General features: G+C 31.7%; 1 protein-coding gene across 2 annotated transcripts in view; it reads right to left on the bottom strand.

Moving 5' to 3' along the window:
* The window catches only part of TBCK (TBC1 domain containing kinase), a 297,654-nt gene that overhangs the window by 241,859 nt on the left and 34,228 nt on the right, over window positions 1-21,567 (bottom strand). The window contains exons 4-5 of one of the 2 annotated variants that reach the window (XM_079154680.1): window positions 4,721-4,835; window positions 3,174-3,247 (exon numbers count right to left, since the gene is read on the bottom strand). In XM_079154680.1, coding sequence (XP_079010806.1) covers window positions 3,174-3,247; window positions 4,721-4,835 — 189 coding nt within the window. The remainder of the gene's footprint in view (window positions 1-3,173; window positions 3,248-4,720; window positions 4,836-21,567) is intronic. The other variant, XM_079154681.1, reaches the window with a different exon arrangement.

Below are 21,567 nucleotides of genomic sequence, written 5' to 3'. Positions count from 1 at the left end.
TAAAATCGTGTATGGTGTATAACTGAAATTTTTCCCAAAGGTAAGAAACTAGAATCTAATTTCTAGGCCACAGGATATATGTTCTTTCAACTTTTTAAAATTATGTCAAATAGTTTTTGCAAGGAGTTATAGCAATCTATACAACACCAGCAGCACATGGTGGTTCCTGTTGGTTACTTGTCAATAACACTTAACATTTGACAGACATTTTACTGTTTGACATTCTGTAAGGTGAGATCTATATGTCAATGCACCTTCAATTTTTAAATCCTTGAACATTTGTAAGATTGAGGCATATGTTCATATGTTTATTAGCCACTTGAATTTACTACTGTGTGATATGCCTGTGCAAGTCTTCTACTCATTTCCCTTGTAGATTTTGTTCTGGAGTACTCAAGACCACCCTTATGTCTCATATGTTTACAGGTTCACTAGAAATTCATGGAACTCAGTTTATAGGTATACTCAGAGCTAAAATTTATTACATGATGTAGTAAGATATATAGCTGGATCACAAGAGAAACAGACAAGTCTTGAGGAACCTACATACAGGCTTTCTTCTGGTCTCTACCTGTAAGGTATTATGCAGAGTATACTCTTCCGGACAACAGCAACAAAAACATGCTAACAAGTATGTGATGCTTTGGCTGGGGAAGTCATTAAAACTCATTACCTGAGGGTTTTACTGAGGACTGGTCACACTAGTACTTACTGGTTGTCATGTACAAAAATTCAGGATTCCTAGAAGGAATATCAAAAACTTATGATAGAAGCACAGAGATAACTCTTGCTCCAAAAGTTTCCCTTTTAATCAAAGGTGGTATTAATGAAAACAATTAAGCCCTAGAACTGTTCTTAAATACGGGTCATATTCCTTCAATATTCTTCTCTTCTTAAAGCATTTTAACACTCAAAAGACAATTATCAGAACTTTGCTATATGTATGAATGGTGAGGTAAATACACGTGGTTCTCATCATGTTTGCTGTTTTAACAAGGTATTAAACTACTGGCCAAATGAAATGAATGCCCAACTTCTAACTCTTTACAATATTTTAAAACAGATGGTAACATTTTACTTTATTGTTCCTTAATATTTGTCTTTTGAATTAATTGCAAGCTTCTTCTGGTGTAAATATTTTTTTTTCATGACTTAGCTGTTTGATCACTTTATTTTTCCTGGCTAATGTTTCACATTTTGCTCTTGGATACTTTCTGGTAAGACCCTTTGTGTCCAAGACTTCAAGGCAAACTAGGATAAATGTTAATAAAGACCAATTCTATGTAAGCCTTTTAAATTCAAATGTAGTCCCTGAAAATGCTTGGTATGCTTTAAGAAAAAAATCACCTTTCTTCTATTCATCACTAAAACCTTAAGCACCAAAAAATAAAAGTTTAAAAGCCTTACTTTTTGTAATATTATATTTGTGGAGTTTTCTTTTATAAAACTGTGATAATAAGTAGAAGCAGTGGAAATCACATTTACTATAGCTCTTTGAAAGTCATATCCAAAGACAATTATCCCAGGTGACAAAGAAGTTAGAACTGGACTAAGAACTTACTTTATTTAAAGGGTTTTTTAAACAAATTAGAAATTCTTGACTACTTTACAAAATATAATTTTTATACTTATGCAAAAATTGTTTGTTGGCCATTAGATTTTGACCTGCAAAACTATTAAGATTATGAATCTATGTACTTTATCAAAATGGAAAATCTGCCTACTGAACAATGAACTTCTTAAAGACAGAACCTATCTTAACCTTGTATATACCATAGGCAGAAGAGAAAGTGCTTCAGAAATGTTTCCTCACTAAAGTCTAAGGTTATTTATTATCTGTGCCTTAACCTAGTTAAAATTTTAGGTAAGAAAGAAATGTATAAGGATAAAAGTGCCACTTATAAATGGCACTTAAAAAAAAAATCACATAATATTTTTTAAAAAATGTTCTGCTCTAGAAACATACTCCATAAATGCATATCAGAATTCCCAGTACTGAAGTAATAGAACTGATTTTAGGAAACCCAAAGACAAATGAATACTGTTAAGGACAACTGCAGTGCAATTGAAAAAATAAGATTTCAGAGTCTAGGTTAGATAAAAATATGAATCAAATTTAATTTCTTCCTTTTGATCATAATTCTGAGGTTATATGTGAAAGGTCCTTTTTTTAAGGAAATATAAACTAAAGTATTTATGAATAAAAAGCCACTATATATCTTACATGAGACAAAAAAGTTTATACACAATCACAGAGGAAAATGGACACATAATGTAAATACAGTGAAATGTTAATATGTGGGGAATCTGAAGAAGGAAATACAGGAATTTTTGCTTTTATTTTTGCAACTTTTGTGTCTAAAACAATGTCCATCTAAACACTAAAACCCAAAATTATTATGAAAATGTTTTTGAGCTATCCTGCAATAAAAATAAAAAATTTAAATCAAAAGTATGTATTTAAATATGGGATGAAATAAACTTCTTTTATTTCTTAGAAGGGCAATGTACATGTAGAATTCCATATCGGAAGTGATGAAATAAACCTCTTTAAATGCAGACTTCCAGATATACAATTTATCCCATTACTTCTGATATTCACAATGATTCAATTTGAATCTTAATATACAATTATATTTTAGATTTTAGAGAGCAGAGAATTAAATGTAAAGCATTAAATGAAATTAGTGCAAGAGAGATGTGTTTCAGTCTCTTGATGAACACACACTATCTTTTAGAATGTGATCCGTCTTCTTGTCTTAAATTTAATTCTGAATGAAATAAAATTAACTAGAAAGTATTATAAGGTAAAGAAGATCAATAATCTGTCATCCTCTCTGTCAGTTCAATGAAAGATCAACATTAGGAATCTTTGGAACACTGGGAAAAATGCATCAATTCTTTTAACAAAGTACATGGAAATTAATATGAATTAATAAAGAAAATTGCTTTTATGTTAAAAAAAACTATCAAAAATAACATCATTAGCACATGTACATGTATGATTACACAAATGGTGCAACTCTACTTCATGTACTACCAGAGAAACAACAGTTGTACCCCATTTGTGTACAATGAATCAAAATAAATAAATAAATAAAAAACTAATAAAATATGCATGTTATCAAGGATGACCAAGTTCAAGATAGAACTCAGAGGAAAAATATCCTTACCCTATTGGGAAATCAACATCATCACCATGAGCTGTCATGTGATAAAGTCCAAATTTAGCCAACTTAATATGTCCCTACAAAAATAAAAGAGAAAGACAGTATGAAATATTGTAAGATAACTGGAAAGGAAAATTATATACTTTATAAATAATACTATGGTCATATAATCAGATATGCTATTTTATCAAAATACTACCATATAAGATTTTATAAGATACCAAAATTTTATCCCAAACTGTCAAAATTTAGTTTGCTTTACACTCATTATATTTGTGTAGACATACAAATCTGTATATACCTGCATATATCTGTAGACATATAAATAAGTGTATACATATAGATATAATATATAAATAAATAATACATATATTTCACAATGTCAAATCACATTTTTCTTTAATGTTTTTGCTGTTTATCTATGCTTATCTAGGTTTTTTGATAAAGAATAACAGGAAAAACTGTTTTCATTCATCTTGTATACATGGTTAGAATGTTTTGCAGTAATTTTTCAGAGAAGTTCTATTTTCAGGAAGATACAAATCCATTCACAATGTTAAATTTAACTGTGATATGGGACTTCTTAACTTGGAAAATTCAGTTTGAAAATCACCAATATTTCAGTAAGTCTGTTAGGCTTCCAATAATGCATATATTTTTTGAGAATAACAAATATTACAAATGTGAGTTCCTTAATAAAAGCCGAATATGAATTGTTTCTTTAGTCTGTTTCCTTTTAGATGATTGTACTTTAAAAAAAATAAGTCAACTTACAATTCATTTACCTTCTTTTTAACGTTTCATTTCCCAGCATTACTTTACATTGTAAAACAATTTAGATTGGTTATGGCAATGCTACCTTTCTGTCATAAATTTGAAGTTAATGAGTACCATTTCTACTTTCTGATTTTTAAGACTATCAAAGTTTGAGAAAACACTCATAGAACAATTATATAGAAAGTAAATCCACCAATATTTATCCAAAGTTGTTTATATTTTATGAGAAAAATTAAATTATGATTATTCCTGAATATATACCACTTTACTATCCATAATTCTCTTAGGAGGGATTACTATCTTATCAATTCCCTATAAGATTTCCAAGTTCATAAGCAAGCAATATAGCAGAAAAGAAAGCTAGGTAATGAATATTAGTACATAAAAGGGAAAATTTGATGCAGTTATACTTATGAGAATGATATTCTAAGTAACTGCTCTGAGCAGGTTTCTTAAAAATGAAAGCAAATTCTGAGGAGTGGGATGTTGGGAAGCCATAAAACAATCAGTTAGCAAAAAGAATGAAAGAAAAAAATAACACATGAAGTCAGAAAATTAGTTTGGGGGAAAAAAGAATAATCTGTGTGAAAAACACAGATTTAAATAATTTAAAGATCTTTTTCACAACCATAAATGTATCACTTTCACATAGTCTTTCCACTATGAATATTCTTCAAACATTCTAACATTCTTCTGATTAATTCAGAGGCTATTAATTCAGTAGGTTTCAATTCCAAGCAATATACAAATATTATATAGTATTTGACAATCACCTTTCTATCCAACAGGATATTATGAGGAGAAAGTGCCCGGTGTACTATACCATGTTTGTTCATATACTGCAAGCCCTGAAGTACTTCAAATGCTATGCACAAAACCTTTGAATGGCTAGAAAGAAAACAAAAAATCAAAGTTCAATTATAAAGCAGATCTACAACATGTTTAAAGGAATGAGACATAGTGAAAACATTTAAAGCTTAACGTTTTTATTGCATCTTGTTCGTTCAAACAGAATTTATGTATTTACTAAAATAACCACTTGAACATAATTGATTATAATCAATTCTGATTATAACAAATTGATGAAAAAAAAAGAGTTCTACAGTATAGTTTCCTATAAGCTACTCTAACAGCAATATTTGTTCTTCCCAGAAAGGACCTTAATTTGGAAGGTATGTATTATTTATAGTTGGGAAGAATACCTTTGACAATTTTGGCTTTATCAAATTATTAGGAAGTTTTAGATGTGTGGCAGATCAGGGTCAAGGATAACATGTATTCTCTCAAAATAAAATGTTGTAGCCACTAAAAATTAGGTACAATATATCTTATGGTATACAAACATTAGCATATTTTCTACATCAGTTAATAAAGCAACCTGGGGTAATTTATGACATCATAAATGTCTCTTTAATTCTTATCTTATCCTCTTTTAGCCATCTGTGTATAGATGTCTAGTTTCTTCAACTGTTTTTTTTTTTTTCTCTTTCATTATCCCTACCTGAAGGTATTTTTTATATTTGTTTGTTTGTGGCAGTACTGGGGACTGAACCCAAGGCTTTGCATATACTAGGCCAGTGCTCTACCACTGAGTTATATCCCAGTTACTGCTGTCTTTTAATCAAAATAATCATTCGTGTACGAAATAAGGAATAATACATAGAAAGGCAAGGAAGACTCATTCAAACCCTATCTCCCAAACTACTAATGTTAACATTTTGGTACAGAATTCTTTTCTATACATTTTTTTATTTTTATGAATTAAATATCTGCAGGAAACCATTAAAAATAATTTTTAAAAGAGCTATAATGAGCCACTTGAAATAAAATGGAATAAAAAAACACTTAAGCCATAAGCAGACAGAGTAAAAGGAAAAATAAAGAACAGGTAGAACAAATAAAACAGATTTTAATCCAGATAGATCAACAATTATATTAAGAATAAGATACCTAAATTCAACAACTAAAAGATAAGGAATGTCATATTAGATAAGAATTAAGAATCACTATACTCATCCTAAGAAAAATCCATACTGTAGACACACATTAAAGTATAAAAAAAAAATGGAATAAGTGATCAGTGAACACATGAGCTTAGGAGGGGGTATGGATAGACTAGCAAAGAATAGGCAGAAATTCTGTGAAGTGATGAAACTGTTGTATTTTAATTTTGATGATGGTTATGTTACTTAGTTTATGACTTAACTGGACACAAAAAGGGTAACTTTTAAGTTATGTAAATTATAATAAACCTTACTTCAAAAACTACTGAGTTGAATATTTTAAAAAGAATTATTGCAATCTGATCTCCTCCCTTAAATCAAAATAATAAGAAAGAACTACAAATAAAAAAACTAAAATCTTCATCTCTTCAATCTTAGGTTATGGTTTAGATACTAGGTGTCTCCCAAGAGATCATGTGTGAGACAATGCAATTAAGTTCAGAGATGAAATGATTGGGTTATAAGAGGTTTAAAACCCTAATAGGGATTACTTATTGGGAACTGTAGGCAGGTAAGGTGTGACTGAAGGAGGTGAGTCACTGGGGGCATGCCTCTGGAGTACATATTTTGAGAGCTAAGCTTAGTTGCTCTCTCCACTTCCTGGTGCCACGTTCCCAGAGGTCTTCCTCCACCACATCCTTTCACTATGATGTTCGGCCTCAACTTAAGTCCCAAGGAATGAAGCTGGCCTTGTATGAACTGAGAGCTGAAACTGTGAGCCCCCAAATTAACTTTTCCTTCTCTAATTGTTCTTATCAGTTCTTTTAGTCACAGTGGCAAAAAAAAAAAAAGTTAACTAAAACATTTCCCTAGTATCACTTTCCAGAGTTTATCATGCTTGAAAGTTTCAGTTTTCAATTCTTCTGATGATTAGACTTATTTAATATAATTAACTTGGCTATATGAGATGACAGGGTTAACATAGTTTTACAATTTCCGATTTTTCTTCCCCAACTACTGATTTATATTATTATTTTAATATTATCAAATTTTATAAACGGGGTAAAGAAACCTACACTCCTTTTTCGAAGGCCAAACAAGCAAATAGGTAATATGACAGAGTAATTAAGTGCAAAGGAAAAAGTAAATTAAGAAAGATATATAATGTGGTCAAGAAAGGCCTTACTGAGAAGGTGATACTATTGTAGAAATCTAAAGGAAATAAGAAAGACATCTTAGCTCACTAGGAAAAGTATAATATAGGCAGAGGACTTCCTGAATTGATAAAACTATTTAGCAGGTGCAAGAAAACACAACCAGGTTACTTTTCACATAGTAGAATATCCTTTATTCAAAGGACAAAGTGGTAGAAGATGAGCTCAAAAACATAGCAAGGAGCCTTTGGCTTTTACTCTGAGAGAGATGGGAAGTGACTGACTCACTGCCATACAATGATTGATATATATATATTTACCATAGAACCAAGCAGAGGAAGAAAAAAAAAAAGACCTAGGTCACTTAAATACTAACTCTCAAGAGAAAATGTCTGAGTTATCAGGACTTTGTGGATACTATAATTTATAATCATAACTATTCAAGAAGATCATCACTATAACAATTTTTTTTTATTTTATTGTAAACAAATGGGATACATGTTGCCTCTCTGTTTGTACATGGCGCAAAGGCATACCATTTGTGTAATCATAAATCCACGTACAGTAATGTTGTTTGATTCATTCTGTTATTTTTTCCCCTTCCCCCCACCCCTCCCACCCCTCTTTACCCTCTATACAGTACTTTCTTCCTCCATACTTGCCCCCCTCCCTAACCCTAACTCTAACCCTAACACTAACCCTTCCCTCCCCCCCATTATGTGTCATCCTCCACTTATTAGCGATATCATTCGTCCCTTGTCTTTTTGAGATTGGCTTATCTCACTTAGCATGATATTCTCTAATTTCATCCATTTGCCTGCAAATGCCATAATTTTGTCATTCTTTATGGCTGAGTAATATTCCATTGTGTATATATACCACAGTTTCTTTATCCACTTGTCAATTGAAGGGCATCTAGGTTGGTTCCATAGTCTGGCTATTGTGAATTGAGCAGCTATGAACATTGATGTGGCTGTATCTCTGTAGTATGCTGATTTTAGATCCTTTGGGTATAGGCCAAGGAGTGGGATAGCTGGGTCAAATGGAGGGTCCATTCCAAGTTTTCTAAGGAATCTCCACACTGCTTTCCAGAGTGGCTGCACTAATTTGCAGCCCCACCAGCAATGTATGAGTGTACCTTTCTCCCCACATCCTCGCCAACACCTGTTGCTTGTATTTTTGATAATCGCCATTCTAATTGGGGTGAGATGGAATCTTTATACTGCATATTATTTTGATTTTTACTTATTTTTCATTTATCTAGAATAAGAAAATTTTTCATTCACTCTTCATTCTTGAGAAAATTTTCAAAAGGGCATGATTAGGGCATTTTAGAGCATGGCATGTCTGAAAATGTCTCATTTTATTCTTAAACTTGGAAAGAATTACTCCATGACAATGGTATCCTTTATTAGTAATGAGAAGTCTAATATTAATCAGATTTCAATTTTATAATAGATGTCCTGTGATTCCTACTTTGAAGCTGAGCTTTTTAACTTTATCCTTAGAGTTACAAAACTTCAACTTAATGTTCCAGTATATAGACACATTTGTGCTGGCCAACATCAGGTAGCCTTTTAATGTGAAGATTCACATGTTCCATTAACAGAAATATTAACAAGTATTAACAAATATTAACAAATATTAACAAAACTGATGTGCTATGTCTTTGATTATTTTCTATTTAAGTTGAAGCTCTTAGTTGACAGATGAAAATTGGAACTATTTTTTAAACTAACTTTTACTATCAAGCTCTATTATTTTAGAGCTCTATTATGTAATTATTTATTTTTGTGTGTGTTTCAAGCTCCTCTCCCTTGAAAACAGAAAAACTTTACATGAAATTAACAAAACATAAACCTAATTTTATGACTTAATTTGGCTTTACATGTCAATTTGAAAGCAACCTCTGATTATTCTTGATCTCTGTCTCTGTGTGTGTGTCTCTCTCTCACAACACACACTCTTGACAATGTCTTAAAAATTGATGATACATTCAGTTCTGACACTAGAGGTCCTCAGCTGCATACTATTTCAAAATAGACACCTTTCTCAGGAAATTAAAACCGAACCATTAAAGTTTTTTTCCCCCATTAAACGAATTTTGAAACTGCTGAATGAAGAAGAAGTGTACTGTGCTTTTACTAACTGATGGAGAAACGGACATTAAAACTTGCATGTCAAAAACACCGTCATGTTTAAAATGAGCTGATGGAACATACATACCAAAAATGTTTTAAATCCATATATTAAAAAAGGTGAAGCTCATGACATCTCTTCTTAGCTATTACATGAGTTTACATGTGAATTACAGTTAATGGACTCAGTACTCATCAGTTTAAATCAGAGATAAGTTAGATTTGCTTTTCTGTCCTTTGTTATTACTCTTAAGATTTAATTTTAAATTTTATTTTAAAATATAAGTTGGGTGTGGTGGTGCATGCCTGTAATCCCACCTACTCAGTAGATTGAGACATCAGGTATATCTTAATTTCAAGTGTGGCCTCAGCAACACATTGAGACCTTTTCTTAAAAAATGAAAAGGGCTGAGTATATTGCTTGTTGGTAGAGTACATCTAGGTTCAAACACCACTACTGTAAGTAAAAAAACAAAAACTAAATAAAATATAAGATAAAAATAAGAAAAATTAATGTTATTTTATATAATAAAGAGGAGGAACAAGTATTTATGGAATTTTGTATACTTGTTTTAAAGTTATATTCTTTAATACTGTCAAAATCTTGATCATGAAATTTTTTCTTAAGTAGCTAATGCAATTAAAATACAAAAGTAAGGTAAATATATCATGTATATATCATATTGAGAATATGTTATATAGTTTAAGTGAACATGGACACTGAAAGATTTAGGATTACAGGAATGGGATTCACAAATTTTAAAAAAAAAATATATTGGCAGAGAACAATAAGGCTTTGTCCTATAAGTCCCTATTCAGAATCTTGATAATAAAGAAATTCATCACTAACTTAGAAAACATATGAAACAGTTCAAGCAAAAAAAATTCTATTCCTTTTGAAATGTTCAGTTACTATGATTACTTCAAAGACTGTGACAACAGTATTTATTTCATCACCACTGTCCCTAACAAATGAACTTAAGAATCCCTGGTGATTTAAATATACGGATATGATCCAAAGGTAGCTTTCAAGATAAAATGATTATTTAAAATACGGCAAGGTGACATTTTAATATTTGTTTGTTTATATTCAAACTCATCAACTGGGTGACTACTAGCTGCAAGTTTACTGAATTTTTAGTCCACACAGATACGAAGAGGAAGAATCAAACTCCACAATCAAGAAGACTACAGTATAGTTAGAAATTTATAAACTGATAATCTCAATGCAAGCAATTATGGTTAACAGTTGAGAATTATTTATCCTTTCCATTTGTCTTCAGAGGGAAAAATACATGAAAATTTATTTATTACATTGGTGAGATTGAAGCAGACATAAAAAAATCAAGTCTTGAGAAATTAAGTTTTAAAACTAAGGAAAAACAGCAGTAAGAATGAAACAACTTGATTCATATTTGTATTTTAAATATGACTTTCTGAATTTTCAAATATATCAGATTAGTACAAATCCAAATATATTTTATTTAGCCCTTGCCAGATGCATTTTCAAGAAAATTTACTGTGTTTCTGATTTAATCATCCATAAACCATCACAGCTATTGTCTAAAAAGTACTTAGGCTAATATCATGGGTTTACTATCTCTATGAATTGGTTAACTTTACATGTTCATAGTAAGGTTTTCACCTAACCCTAGCCAGTATTACAAATGAAGTTTGTCACAATAATACATTGTTCTATCTATATTTAAGATATCCAGATTTTTAATTACAATCTCCTATACTTGTTTGTTCCTCACTCCTAAGGACCTGTTCTTTTTCAAGACCTGGAGGCCCCTGTTCTCTAAGGCTCCTATTTCCTCAATTAGCCCCATTAAGATATCCTCCATTATCCTAGAAGTATTCTGAAATTTCAACTTTTTGTCAAGATCCTAATGCTTCTCTATCCTTGATCAAATTATACTCCCTTCCCTTTATTCTGATAGCACATAGTTGCAGGGCTTACTAATTTTATGGTCATTATTTCTATATAGGTTTGTCTCTTCCACTGGACCTTGAAGAAACAACTATTTTATTCAACTATGCCTATGCCTATCACAGTTTCTGTAAATATTCAACAAATATATATCAAATATTATCAAATGTGTGTAACAGTGTATAAAATACCACATAATGATATGACCATATAGAAACTAGATTAAATTCTTCACCACTAATGAAATAACAGCTCAGAAAAATCTGTTATAATAGCAATGAGTCAAGAGTGCTAACATTTATACATGAGGTTACATAATCCTTCAGTCAGTCAATAAAACAAATTGTTCAAGTTCACACAAAGGCTATATGCAAAAAGTACTCACTTGCTGAAAGTACATCTTTCCAAGTCTTTTATTACTGAAGGAAGCAGAAGTAAATCAAGGTATAGTGGTAGCAGGACAATCTTGTTAATATTTGGCTAAAACCGTAAATTAGACATAAGTTGTTAAGAGAGACTCCTATTGGCCTCAAACCATCACTTTCTTTAGGTATTTGCAGTATTTCCAAAAAGAGATGTTACTCAGATTGCAAGAAATAGACGCCAAGAACCAGAACAGAGAGGTCAGGTTCGCTGTGATACATTTGGAAGTTGTTCATGTATAGGTGGTAACTAAAACCACACATGCTATTTCCTCAGATCCATGATCCATGATATTTCTAAGGGCCACTTCACAAGCCAAAAACACCCATACTGTCAGCAAACCAAGGGAGGAAACACACTTCTAGAGTGTATGAGTTCAAGATGTTCTTTCACCTTATAAAACCTGATCACTCCCACAGAAATTTTCCTTTTGGTTTAAAACTTTCCTTTCTTGGTTATATCAGTCCGAAGTATAATGTTAGCAGAGAGGAAACACAGATGAAATAAAGTGAGCTACTGTGTGATTTACTAAATAGGGAAATAAAATACTAATAATTAATGTTGAGATAATATTTTAAGTATATAATTATTTTCTTTAAATATACTCTCTATAACTTCAAAAACAAAGAGTTCAATTAGTATATGACTTTTAAAGATTCACTAGTGTACAATTCCAGAATTTGAGGACAGGATGTTTTTAATTAAGAGCTGATATCTTTAAGACTTTAAATCTGACACTTATCACATAATAAATTTTAATGTTTTGTTAAAATTATCACAGTATTTAAAAGAATACATTTTTTTTAAAGGAAAGGAAACAACATTTTTTGCAACTGAAAAAGAAAACAATTCATTTCACTATGGGGCACAAATGTTTTCGTTTCAAAGGACATTCATCTAAACCAAATTAAAGAGTTCATTTGCCTCAGACTCAGATATTTTGAAATGGAAGTTACACTGATTACTACTACCTAAAGATTACTTTATAGCAAGTATAAATAATAATCCATCTGCCTTCAAACTGTGAGACTGGGCATATTTCACAACTCAGCTTTTACTCTGAAATAAAGTTGAGCACTGTTGATTCTGGAATGTAACTAATGCTCAGTGGGAAACAATAAACTGAGAAATCAACTTTCCAACTTGAATACTAGATAACTTCTCTGAACAAAACTAATTTGATAAGATCAAAACACATATGGAAAACATAGTCTAGTGGTTTGAGGTTCAGACCTAAAGCCAGAAGGTTCTGTCATTGATTTGCTATGCTCAGAGAATGTTCCAACTCACCCTGCCTCAGTTTGCAAATTTATAAAGTGAGAAATATAACACCAAACAGGAGCTAAATGAAGATTAATGAGTTACTGACCCTGTACAGAATCCTGGTCACCTTAAAAGCAAAGCAAAGCAAAACAAAACCCGAGCCTCCCCCCACCCGCCAAAAAAACAAGGTCTTTCAAAAACTACCAATACTATTTTGTTACATTATATGTATGTATTCTATAAATTAATAAAGATTGTAAACTGGGCTCACCACCTATTCCTCTGAAATAATAAAATCAGGACAGTTTTCTAATTTCTCTGTGAGAATAACATCACCATTTGACAAGCAGGTTTGGAGTATCCCAAAATTACTGGGTATTTTCACCCTATCAATGTTTTCTTTTCTCAAGCAATTTTATTATCCTGAAACAGATTTCCTGTTTCATTATGGTTACTAATACTGACAGGGTAAACACACTGGGTAATAAGTTCAACTTCCTACATGTCAGAGCATTAAGATGTTTTAAGACTAAAATATTTCTCTAATATTAAAGAACAGATAATCGTATATATTTAGTCAAATCTGTATCCTAACTTATTCAAAAGCTTTTTGGTGTTGATGTTAACTAAAATTATAATTCAGTGTTGCTTAACAAAGGGGATCCATTCTAAAAAACGTGTCATTAGTTGAGTTCATCATTATGTTAACATCACAGAGTGCATTTATACAAAGTAAGGTGTCTACAACATCATTAGGTGATAAAAGCTTATGGGAACACCTTCATATATGTTGCTGTGTGACAGAAAAAGAATTTGCTAGTATTGTCTAGATTTCGATTTGAGGCAAATTCATATATTAAGATCAATATTTTAGAGTTTTAGATATTTTTATCACCTTGTCCATCTCAACAAGAATAGTACAGAAACTGAATTGTGTACGCAGTGTTTATTACTGTGTCTGCAAGTTGGTAAAGTGCAATCAAAAGTGAGCCAACTGAAATATTCAGTTAAATAGGTATTTGTCTAAAGGAAATTATTACTAATATGACTGATGAAAATACTCTATTTACATTGTCCATTGTATTTATCAGGAGGTGAGGTGATATAGTGATCATACTTTGATCAAAGAATAAAAAATATTATTGTTAGCTACTTCTACTTGACCCAGAAAGCTTCTTATGATACATGTGTAGAAAGACATAACAAGGCAAAAATAACACTTTAATAACCAGAGCTTCATCTCACATCTAATGTATAAGCTGAGTGAATTCTCTTTATCTATATAAACAGTGCCTTTTTCCCAAGCCAGTTCAGCTTGAAAGAGTTAGTTCTATTTCTCCTATCCAGGAACTTAAGTCTCGTACCTCAATGCTATGAGGCAAGGAAGATCAAACACCTATTCTAGCAAGCAACGTAAAAGAATAAGAAAAAGCTTTTACTCATATAACCTCACAAAGACCTCAGAATACTGTTTAAAAATTGAAAGTCAGTTATGTCTTATCAGTTCATATAAAATTACAATACTAATAGATATGGGTTCTCAATTTGGAGTCTCCTTCTATTTTTTAAATTATGCAATGCTTTCTATCACTTACTTCTCCCAGAACCTATAAAGAGTCTAATTTAGCTCTAATTTAGTCTAATTTTAAAACTGATTATAGTTAAATAAACATCTTGATTCCAGGAACTTGGAAGGCTGAGGCAGAAGGATTGCCAGCTTCAGCAACTTAGTGAAATGCTATCTCAAAATAAAAACTATTTTAAAACTATTTAGTTCTTAAGTCATGTACGTCAGTATTTCATATGATTTTACTAAGAGCACATTGATTCCTAAGTTCTTTACCACCTCAAGAATTTAAGAACATTTAACCAAAAGCGATGATAAATAATCATCTTGAAGTTTGTCAAAATACAGATATCTGTTTCCATTCCCTGAGTTCCTTGATATAACAGGTCTGGGATAAGTTCAAAAAAATTTCTATTTCTAAAAAGTTCCAAGGTAATAAAAATGAAATACACTCCAAGAACCACTATCCTAGAGATTGACTATAAACGAGTCTGCTTCACTTTCAGGTACATAAAACAGCACGTGGTATAAAACAAAGACAATGACTTTAGATTTGAACAGAACAGAGTTTAAATCCAGGACTATCTTTTTCTAGTTGCAATCTTGCCTCTAAATTTTTTTCTTCATCTTAATTTCATTTCATTTAAGTGCTGAGGTTGGAACCTAGGGCTTCATGCATGCCAGGCTAAATACTCTACTACCGAACAATAATTCCAGACCTCTTGGCTCATTTTTAAAATGAGGTAATAGAATCAGGCATGGTGGCACATGCCTGTAATACAAGCTACTATGGAAGCTGAGGCAGGAGGATCCCAAGTTCCAGGCCAGCCTTGGTAATTTAATGAGACCCTATTTCAAAACATTTTATAATAGGAGCTAGTGATAAAGTTTAGTGCAGAGTGTCCATGGTACCTCAAAGGAGGGGGGGGGGGTGTGGGGTAGGCAGAGAGAGAGAAAAGAAAGCAAAAAGAAAAAAAGAACAAAATAAGGTAATAACAACTACAATTATGTGATGAGGTTTAAATATAACACATTTATGTTGTTTTTTTTTTTTTTTTTTTTTTTTTTTTGGTGCTGGGGATTGAACCCAGGGCCTTGTGCATACAAGGCAAACACTCTACCAACTGAGCTATATCCCCAGCCCTAATATAACACATTTACAAAGCATAAAATAGATACTTAATAAATGCTGATTTCCTTCTGTGATGTGGTCCCTCATTATACCTTTTCTCTTGAGGATAAACTTAATAGAAATGAGTCATTGATTTCATTTCTGTTGGTACTGATGATAAACTGTTTTCAACTAAAAATAAATAGGCTCACTTAGGTCTTATAATTTTTGGTTTTCCACCAAAATGTATAAACTTCTAAAATTACTGTTTTTTTTTTTTACTTTTTTTTTTTTTTGGTATTAGTGATTGCTTTATCACTGAGTTACACCCACAGTCTCTTTTATTTTTTATTTTGCGATAGCATTTCACTAAGTTGCTGAGGCTGGCAATCCTTCTGCCTCAGCCTTCCAAGTCCCTGGAATTAAGATGTTTATTTAACTAAAATCAGTTTATTTAACTTATTACTAGAGCTATAACTGATATTGAATGTAGCAAAGATATGATAGAATACAAGCAAAGTAACCAATCATGGATATGTATAGGATAAATGTTTGAATTTTAAATCTCCAATTGGTTCAATTCACTCAAATCAAGTATTTCCTATTGAATGATTTGTTATTACTACCTGCCTCTAGTCAAAGGTTAAAATAATAGCAATGATAAAAATAACTATCACTCCTTCTCCTTTTCCTCCTCCTACTCTAAGTATAGTCCCCTTAATAGACCTACAACTTTTTGCAAGTGAATAGATTTTAAATTACAAACTTTGCTAAATCAAAGAATGAACCTGGAGAAATATATGAAAATTCAACCATTCACTTTACAAACATAACTATGACAAGAAAATGTAAAAGAAATACAATTTAAGATAAACTTCCTATTGAAAAACATCAAATGTTCTTTGGAGTTTCTGAGGATTAGCCATAATAAATTTATCATACATATCACATTGGTATGTATGCCTCAATGCAATGACTTCAAACCATAACATAACAGAACTTTTAACTGGCCTTTTATCTAAAGGAAATGAACTTTATTTATAGGTAATCTTGGAGAATATCATGAGATAAATAGTGCATCAGTTGTCCTTCATTTGACAGCTACTTTTTCATCTGAAATCATTGAGACAGCACAGCAACCTATATTCAAGACTCATCGTCCTTTACAAGTGCCCTACTTCTATACTCCAGAACTCTTTTATTTATGGCAAAGAGAAACAGTGTGAGTGCTCTCATTGCTCTCCAAGTTCAGCACTTCCCTCTCTCTTCCCATGGACCCTCTGCCTTCACAGTACTTGTCTGCCTGCATATATGTCTTTTGGCACATGCTATATTCTTTGTCCTTCTAACTTATTCATTTGGCTGGTGTCTACACATCCTTTAAGATTAGACACAAGCAATACTTTCTTAGTAAAACTCTTCTGGGGGTTGGGGTTGTAGCTCAATGGTAGAGCACTTACTTAGCATGGATTTGATCCCCAGTAATGCAAAACAAAAGATTAAAACACAACTTTTGTGGATTCTCCTGAGTATGAGGCATGCTGTCTTAAAGATTACCTTGCAAATACCTCTTGTGCACTCTTACCAGAAAATGCTATATTGAAAGTTCTTGCTTATCACTTTCCTATTCACTAGCTAGTAATATCTCTGAAGACTAGGACTTTATATTTTCTTCTTCAGATTAACTAGTAGGGAGACCATTCTCTAAGACATACCTGTATTCAATGAAAAAGTACAGAATAACCTTAAACAGATTAATCACAATTTAAATCATAATAGATCATCATAAAAAGGTTGGAACTGTACCACAAGTAATGCTAATTGATAAGTTATCCAAGAGCCATTTAGTACATTAAAGTAGTTACAACAATGCTTCTACCACTACTAATACTAACGGAAATACTTAGATAACCTGTCAAGTTATCAAGTGGTATTAGAAATAATCTGTATCTATTAGTTCATTAATTCTCCTTACCATCCTGAGAAAATGAAGAGGAGGTAAGTAACATATCCAAGTGAGCAAGTAATGGAAATGTAATTAAACCCAGGCAGGCCAGTTTTAGAGTCAGTCCCTAACCACCGAACTATACTGACTCTCAGTGTTTTTAACAGCATTAAGGCCAAGTCAACAGAGAGCCACGCTCCATTTGTAACAATGTGACATGTAGCAATAAGTTGAATATACTGTGCTTCACTTACCATATCTTTTAGATGGAGGAGATGTACACTGTTTCCCCTGCTGGGATTCATGTCCCCATCTTCCAAGGGTAACACACAGTTTTTATTCAAGGTTCTATTTCTATCTTACACTTCTTAGTTCACATGTTCTAACTTTAAGAGTGGCAATGTGACTTAAGGATCTGTCAATCACTTAACCCTGGCCAGTAGTAATTTTTCCTAATCTGGTATGACTAGAAATCTCAGGACTTACATATGAGCAGCCAATAAAAGTGGTCTGCTCCTTTCTGGCAGAATAAGCAGATATAAAGTTAAGAGTTATGACTACTCTGCTATCATTAGGGGAAATCCAGGAACTTTTACAACTCATTAGTTTTATGAGCATAGAAAACTTATTTAACATTTCCTCATAGGACTTGAAGTCTCCTTATACACCAAATAGAAGTAAAAATAGTAACCAACACCATAGAGCTTACATAAGAAAGTAAAATAATCATAGTAGAGTACTGAGGACAACATCCAGGACAAAAGTATTATACATTTGCAATTATGATTTTATTATCATCATCATCACTTTTTTTAGTCCTTCATCTTTGAAGTCTTAAACAAATTTGGATAAGGAACTACTTCTAACTTAAAAATATTATTTTTAAAAATATTATTTTAAAAATATTATTTTTAAAAATAATTAGAATGGGGGCTGGGAAGACTAAGAAGGAATATAAATTCATGAACCCAAAACATGTTCCTTTGTAGTATATGCCATTTTCATATCTCTACTCCAACTACTATACAAAAGAACTCACTCTTAAGTGTACCAAGAGATACTGGAGATAATGAAACTACTTATGATTCGTTTTGTTGCCAAAATTAAAGGACTGGGTTGTCTAGTTTCTAGTCTGATAAAGATGCCAGGAAACAAAGAAATCCTCACAGAATAAGATAACCTGATAAATAATGATGACGCCATGAACTGGGAAATTTAAGTTTGGGGAGAGAAGAAAGTGATGGAATACTAATGCTTTCTGGAAGAATAAAAATATTCTTGAATTAGATGGTGGTGATATCTAAACAAATGTAAGGATATTAAAAAGCCACTGAATTTTATAATTGTTTAAAAGAGTGAATTGAGGTGTACTACATCTCAATTTAATGAATTCAAAAAACAAAACAATATGCATTCAATTTAGGAGAAAAATCATACCATACTCTTCATAGACACCAAAAAAAAAGTCATCTGAATTCACTAATCACTTGTGATTTAAAATTCTCTCAGTCAACCAGAAATATAAGAGTATTTACTTAATGTGATAAAGAGTATCTATGAAATACCATGCAAAACTGGTGAAATACTAAACATTCTCACTAAGATGAGAAACCAAGGAAGGATTACCATCAATATTTGTATTCAGTGCTGTAGTGGAAGTACTATCTAGAGATATCAAGCCATAAATATTAAAATTTAAAAAAAGTTATAAATATATTTCTATGCAATGATGAAAATGTTCAACATCTATAGCAATTAGAGAAATGCAAATTAAAACTACATGAACCTAAAATCAGCAAACTACAGTAACACAGCCACATCCATGTTTACAGCAGCTCAGTTCACAATAGCTAGATTGTGGAACCAATCTAGATGCCCTTCAACAAAATAGATAAAGAAACTCTGGTATATATACACAATGGAATACTATTCAGCCATAAAGAAGAATAATATTATGGCATTTACAAATAAATGGATGGATTGGAGAATATCAGGCTAAGTAAAATAAGCCAAGCCCAAAAAACCAAAGGCCAAATGTTTTCCCTGATAAGTGGAGGATGATATATAATGGGGGTTGGGGGTGGGAAATGAGTGACGAATGGGGGAACTTTAGAATATGTAGAAGGAAATGAGAGGGAGGGGGTATGAAAAATGGTGGAATGAGACAGATATCATTACCCTATGTACATGTATGATTACACGAATGGTATGAATCTACATTGTGTACAACCATAGAAATGAAATGATGTACCCCATTTGTGTACAATGAATTAAAATGCAGTCTGTAAAAAATTAAAAGCTAAGTAAAAACAAATTTAAAAAAAACTACATGAGACTTCATCTCACTCAGTCAGAATGGTAATTATTAATACAAGCAACAATAAAAGTCGATGAGGATGTGAGGAAAAAGTGCACTCATACCTTGCATACATTGCTGGTGGGACTGCAAATTGGTGAATCCACTCTGGAAAGTACTATGGAGATTCCTCAGAAAACTTGGAATGGAACCACCATTTGACCTAATTATCCCACTCCTCAATTTATACCCAAAGTACCTAAAATCAGCATAGTACAGTGATGCAGCCACAGCAATGTTTATAGCAGTGCAATTCACCATAGCTAAACCATGGAAACAACCTAGGAGCCCTTCAACAGATGAACAAACAGATGAACAAAATGTGGTAGACATACACATTGGAATATTACTCAGCTATAAAGAAGAATAAAATTATGGCATTTGCTGGGAAATGGATGGAACTGGAGACAATCCCAAAAAACCAAAGGCTGAAGTTTTCTCTGATATGCAGATGCTAACTCACAATGGGGTGCACAGAGTAGGGAAGAATAGAAGTACTTTGGATTAGACAAAGGGTAATTAAGGGAAGGAAGGGGGAATGGGAATAGGAAGGGGGAATGGGAATAGGAAATAGTAGAATGAATTAGACATAACTTTCCTATGTCCATATATGATTACGCAACCAATGTAATTCTACATTATGTACAACCAGAAAACTGAGTTCTACTTCATATATGCATATGTCAAAATACTTTGTACTGTCATGTAGCATCAATAAAAAAAGAAAAGAAAACCAATAAAAAAGAAAATCCTAAGGAATGTACAAAATAACTCTAATAAATGAATTTAATTTAGCAACATCACAGGAAAAAAATCAACAAAAAATTCATTGATATTTTATATAGTAAAAGCAAACAATTGAGTAAAATTAAAATACAATTTTACCTACAATCATATCAAAATATAAAATACTTATTAACAAATTTCACAAATGAAAAGGAGGAACTATGTTGTACAACATAAAAAAATGTGATAGAAATTTAAAGATAAAAATTTGGAGAGAAACAACATCTTAAACTACTGTAGGACTCAATATTAAGATATCAATTGTATCCAAATGTGTACTCTGATGTAATGCAACACCCAATTAGAATACCAACATTTTTAGAAACAGCTTATAAAATTTATGTGAAAATACAATAAAATTTAAAATAAAATAGCAAAGAACCAACAGCAACTAAATAATCTTTAATCAGGATGAAACTGGAAAACTACACTTACTGATTTCAAGATTTACTATAAATAGTAATATAGTAATTGAGAGATGATAGAAAGTGACATATGGATAGAAAAATGAATGAATGATAAAATAGAAAGCCCAGGAACAGACCTACACCAACATGGTCATTTGATTTTCAATAAAACCACTAAAGCAATCCAATGGGAAAAGACATCTCTTAAATAAATACACATGATATAATCCTACATTTAGGAGATTCTAAAAGCTCCACCAAAAGACTGCTAAATCTAATAAACAAATTCAGCCAAGTAAGAGGTTACAAAATCAACATACAAAAATTAATAGCTTTTCTATATACCAATAATGAATCTGCTGAAAAAAGAAATCAGGAAAATAAACTCATTTACAATAGCTTCAAAAAAGTATATGCAAATCAATAAATGTAATTCATCACATAAATAGAATTAAGGACAAAAATCACTTAGTTATCTCAACAGACACAGAGAAGGTCTTTCACAAAATTCAGCAAACACTGATGATAAAAAACACTGAAGAAACTAGGGATAGTTTCTAGGGATGCCCCAACATCATAAAGGCTATACTGAAA

This window comes from Sciurus vulgaris, assembly GCF_902686455.1.
Source record: "Sciurus vulgaris genome assembly, chromosome: 9".
Classification (NCBI taxonomy): domain Eukaryota; kingdom Metazoa; phylum Chordata; class Mammalia; order Rodentia; family Sciuridae; genus Sciurus; species Sciurus vulgaris.
The sequence above is the reverse complement of the archived record's forward strand: the minus strand, read 5'-3'. Positions and strand labels throughout refer to the sequence as shown.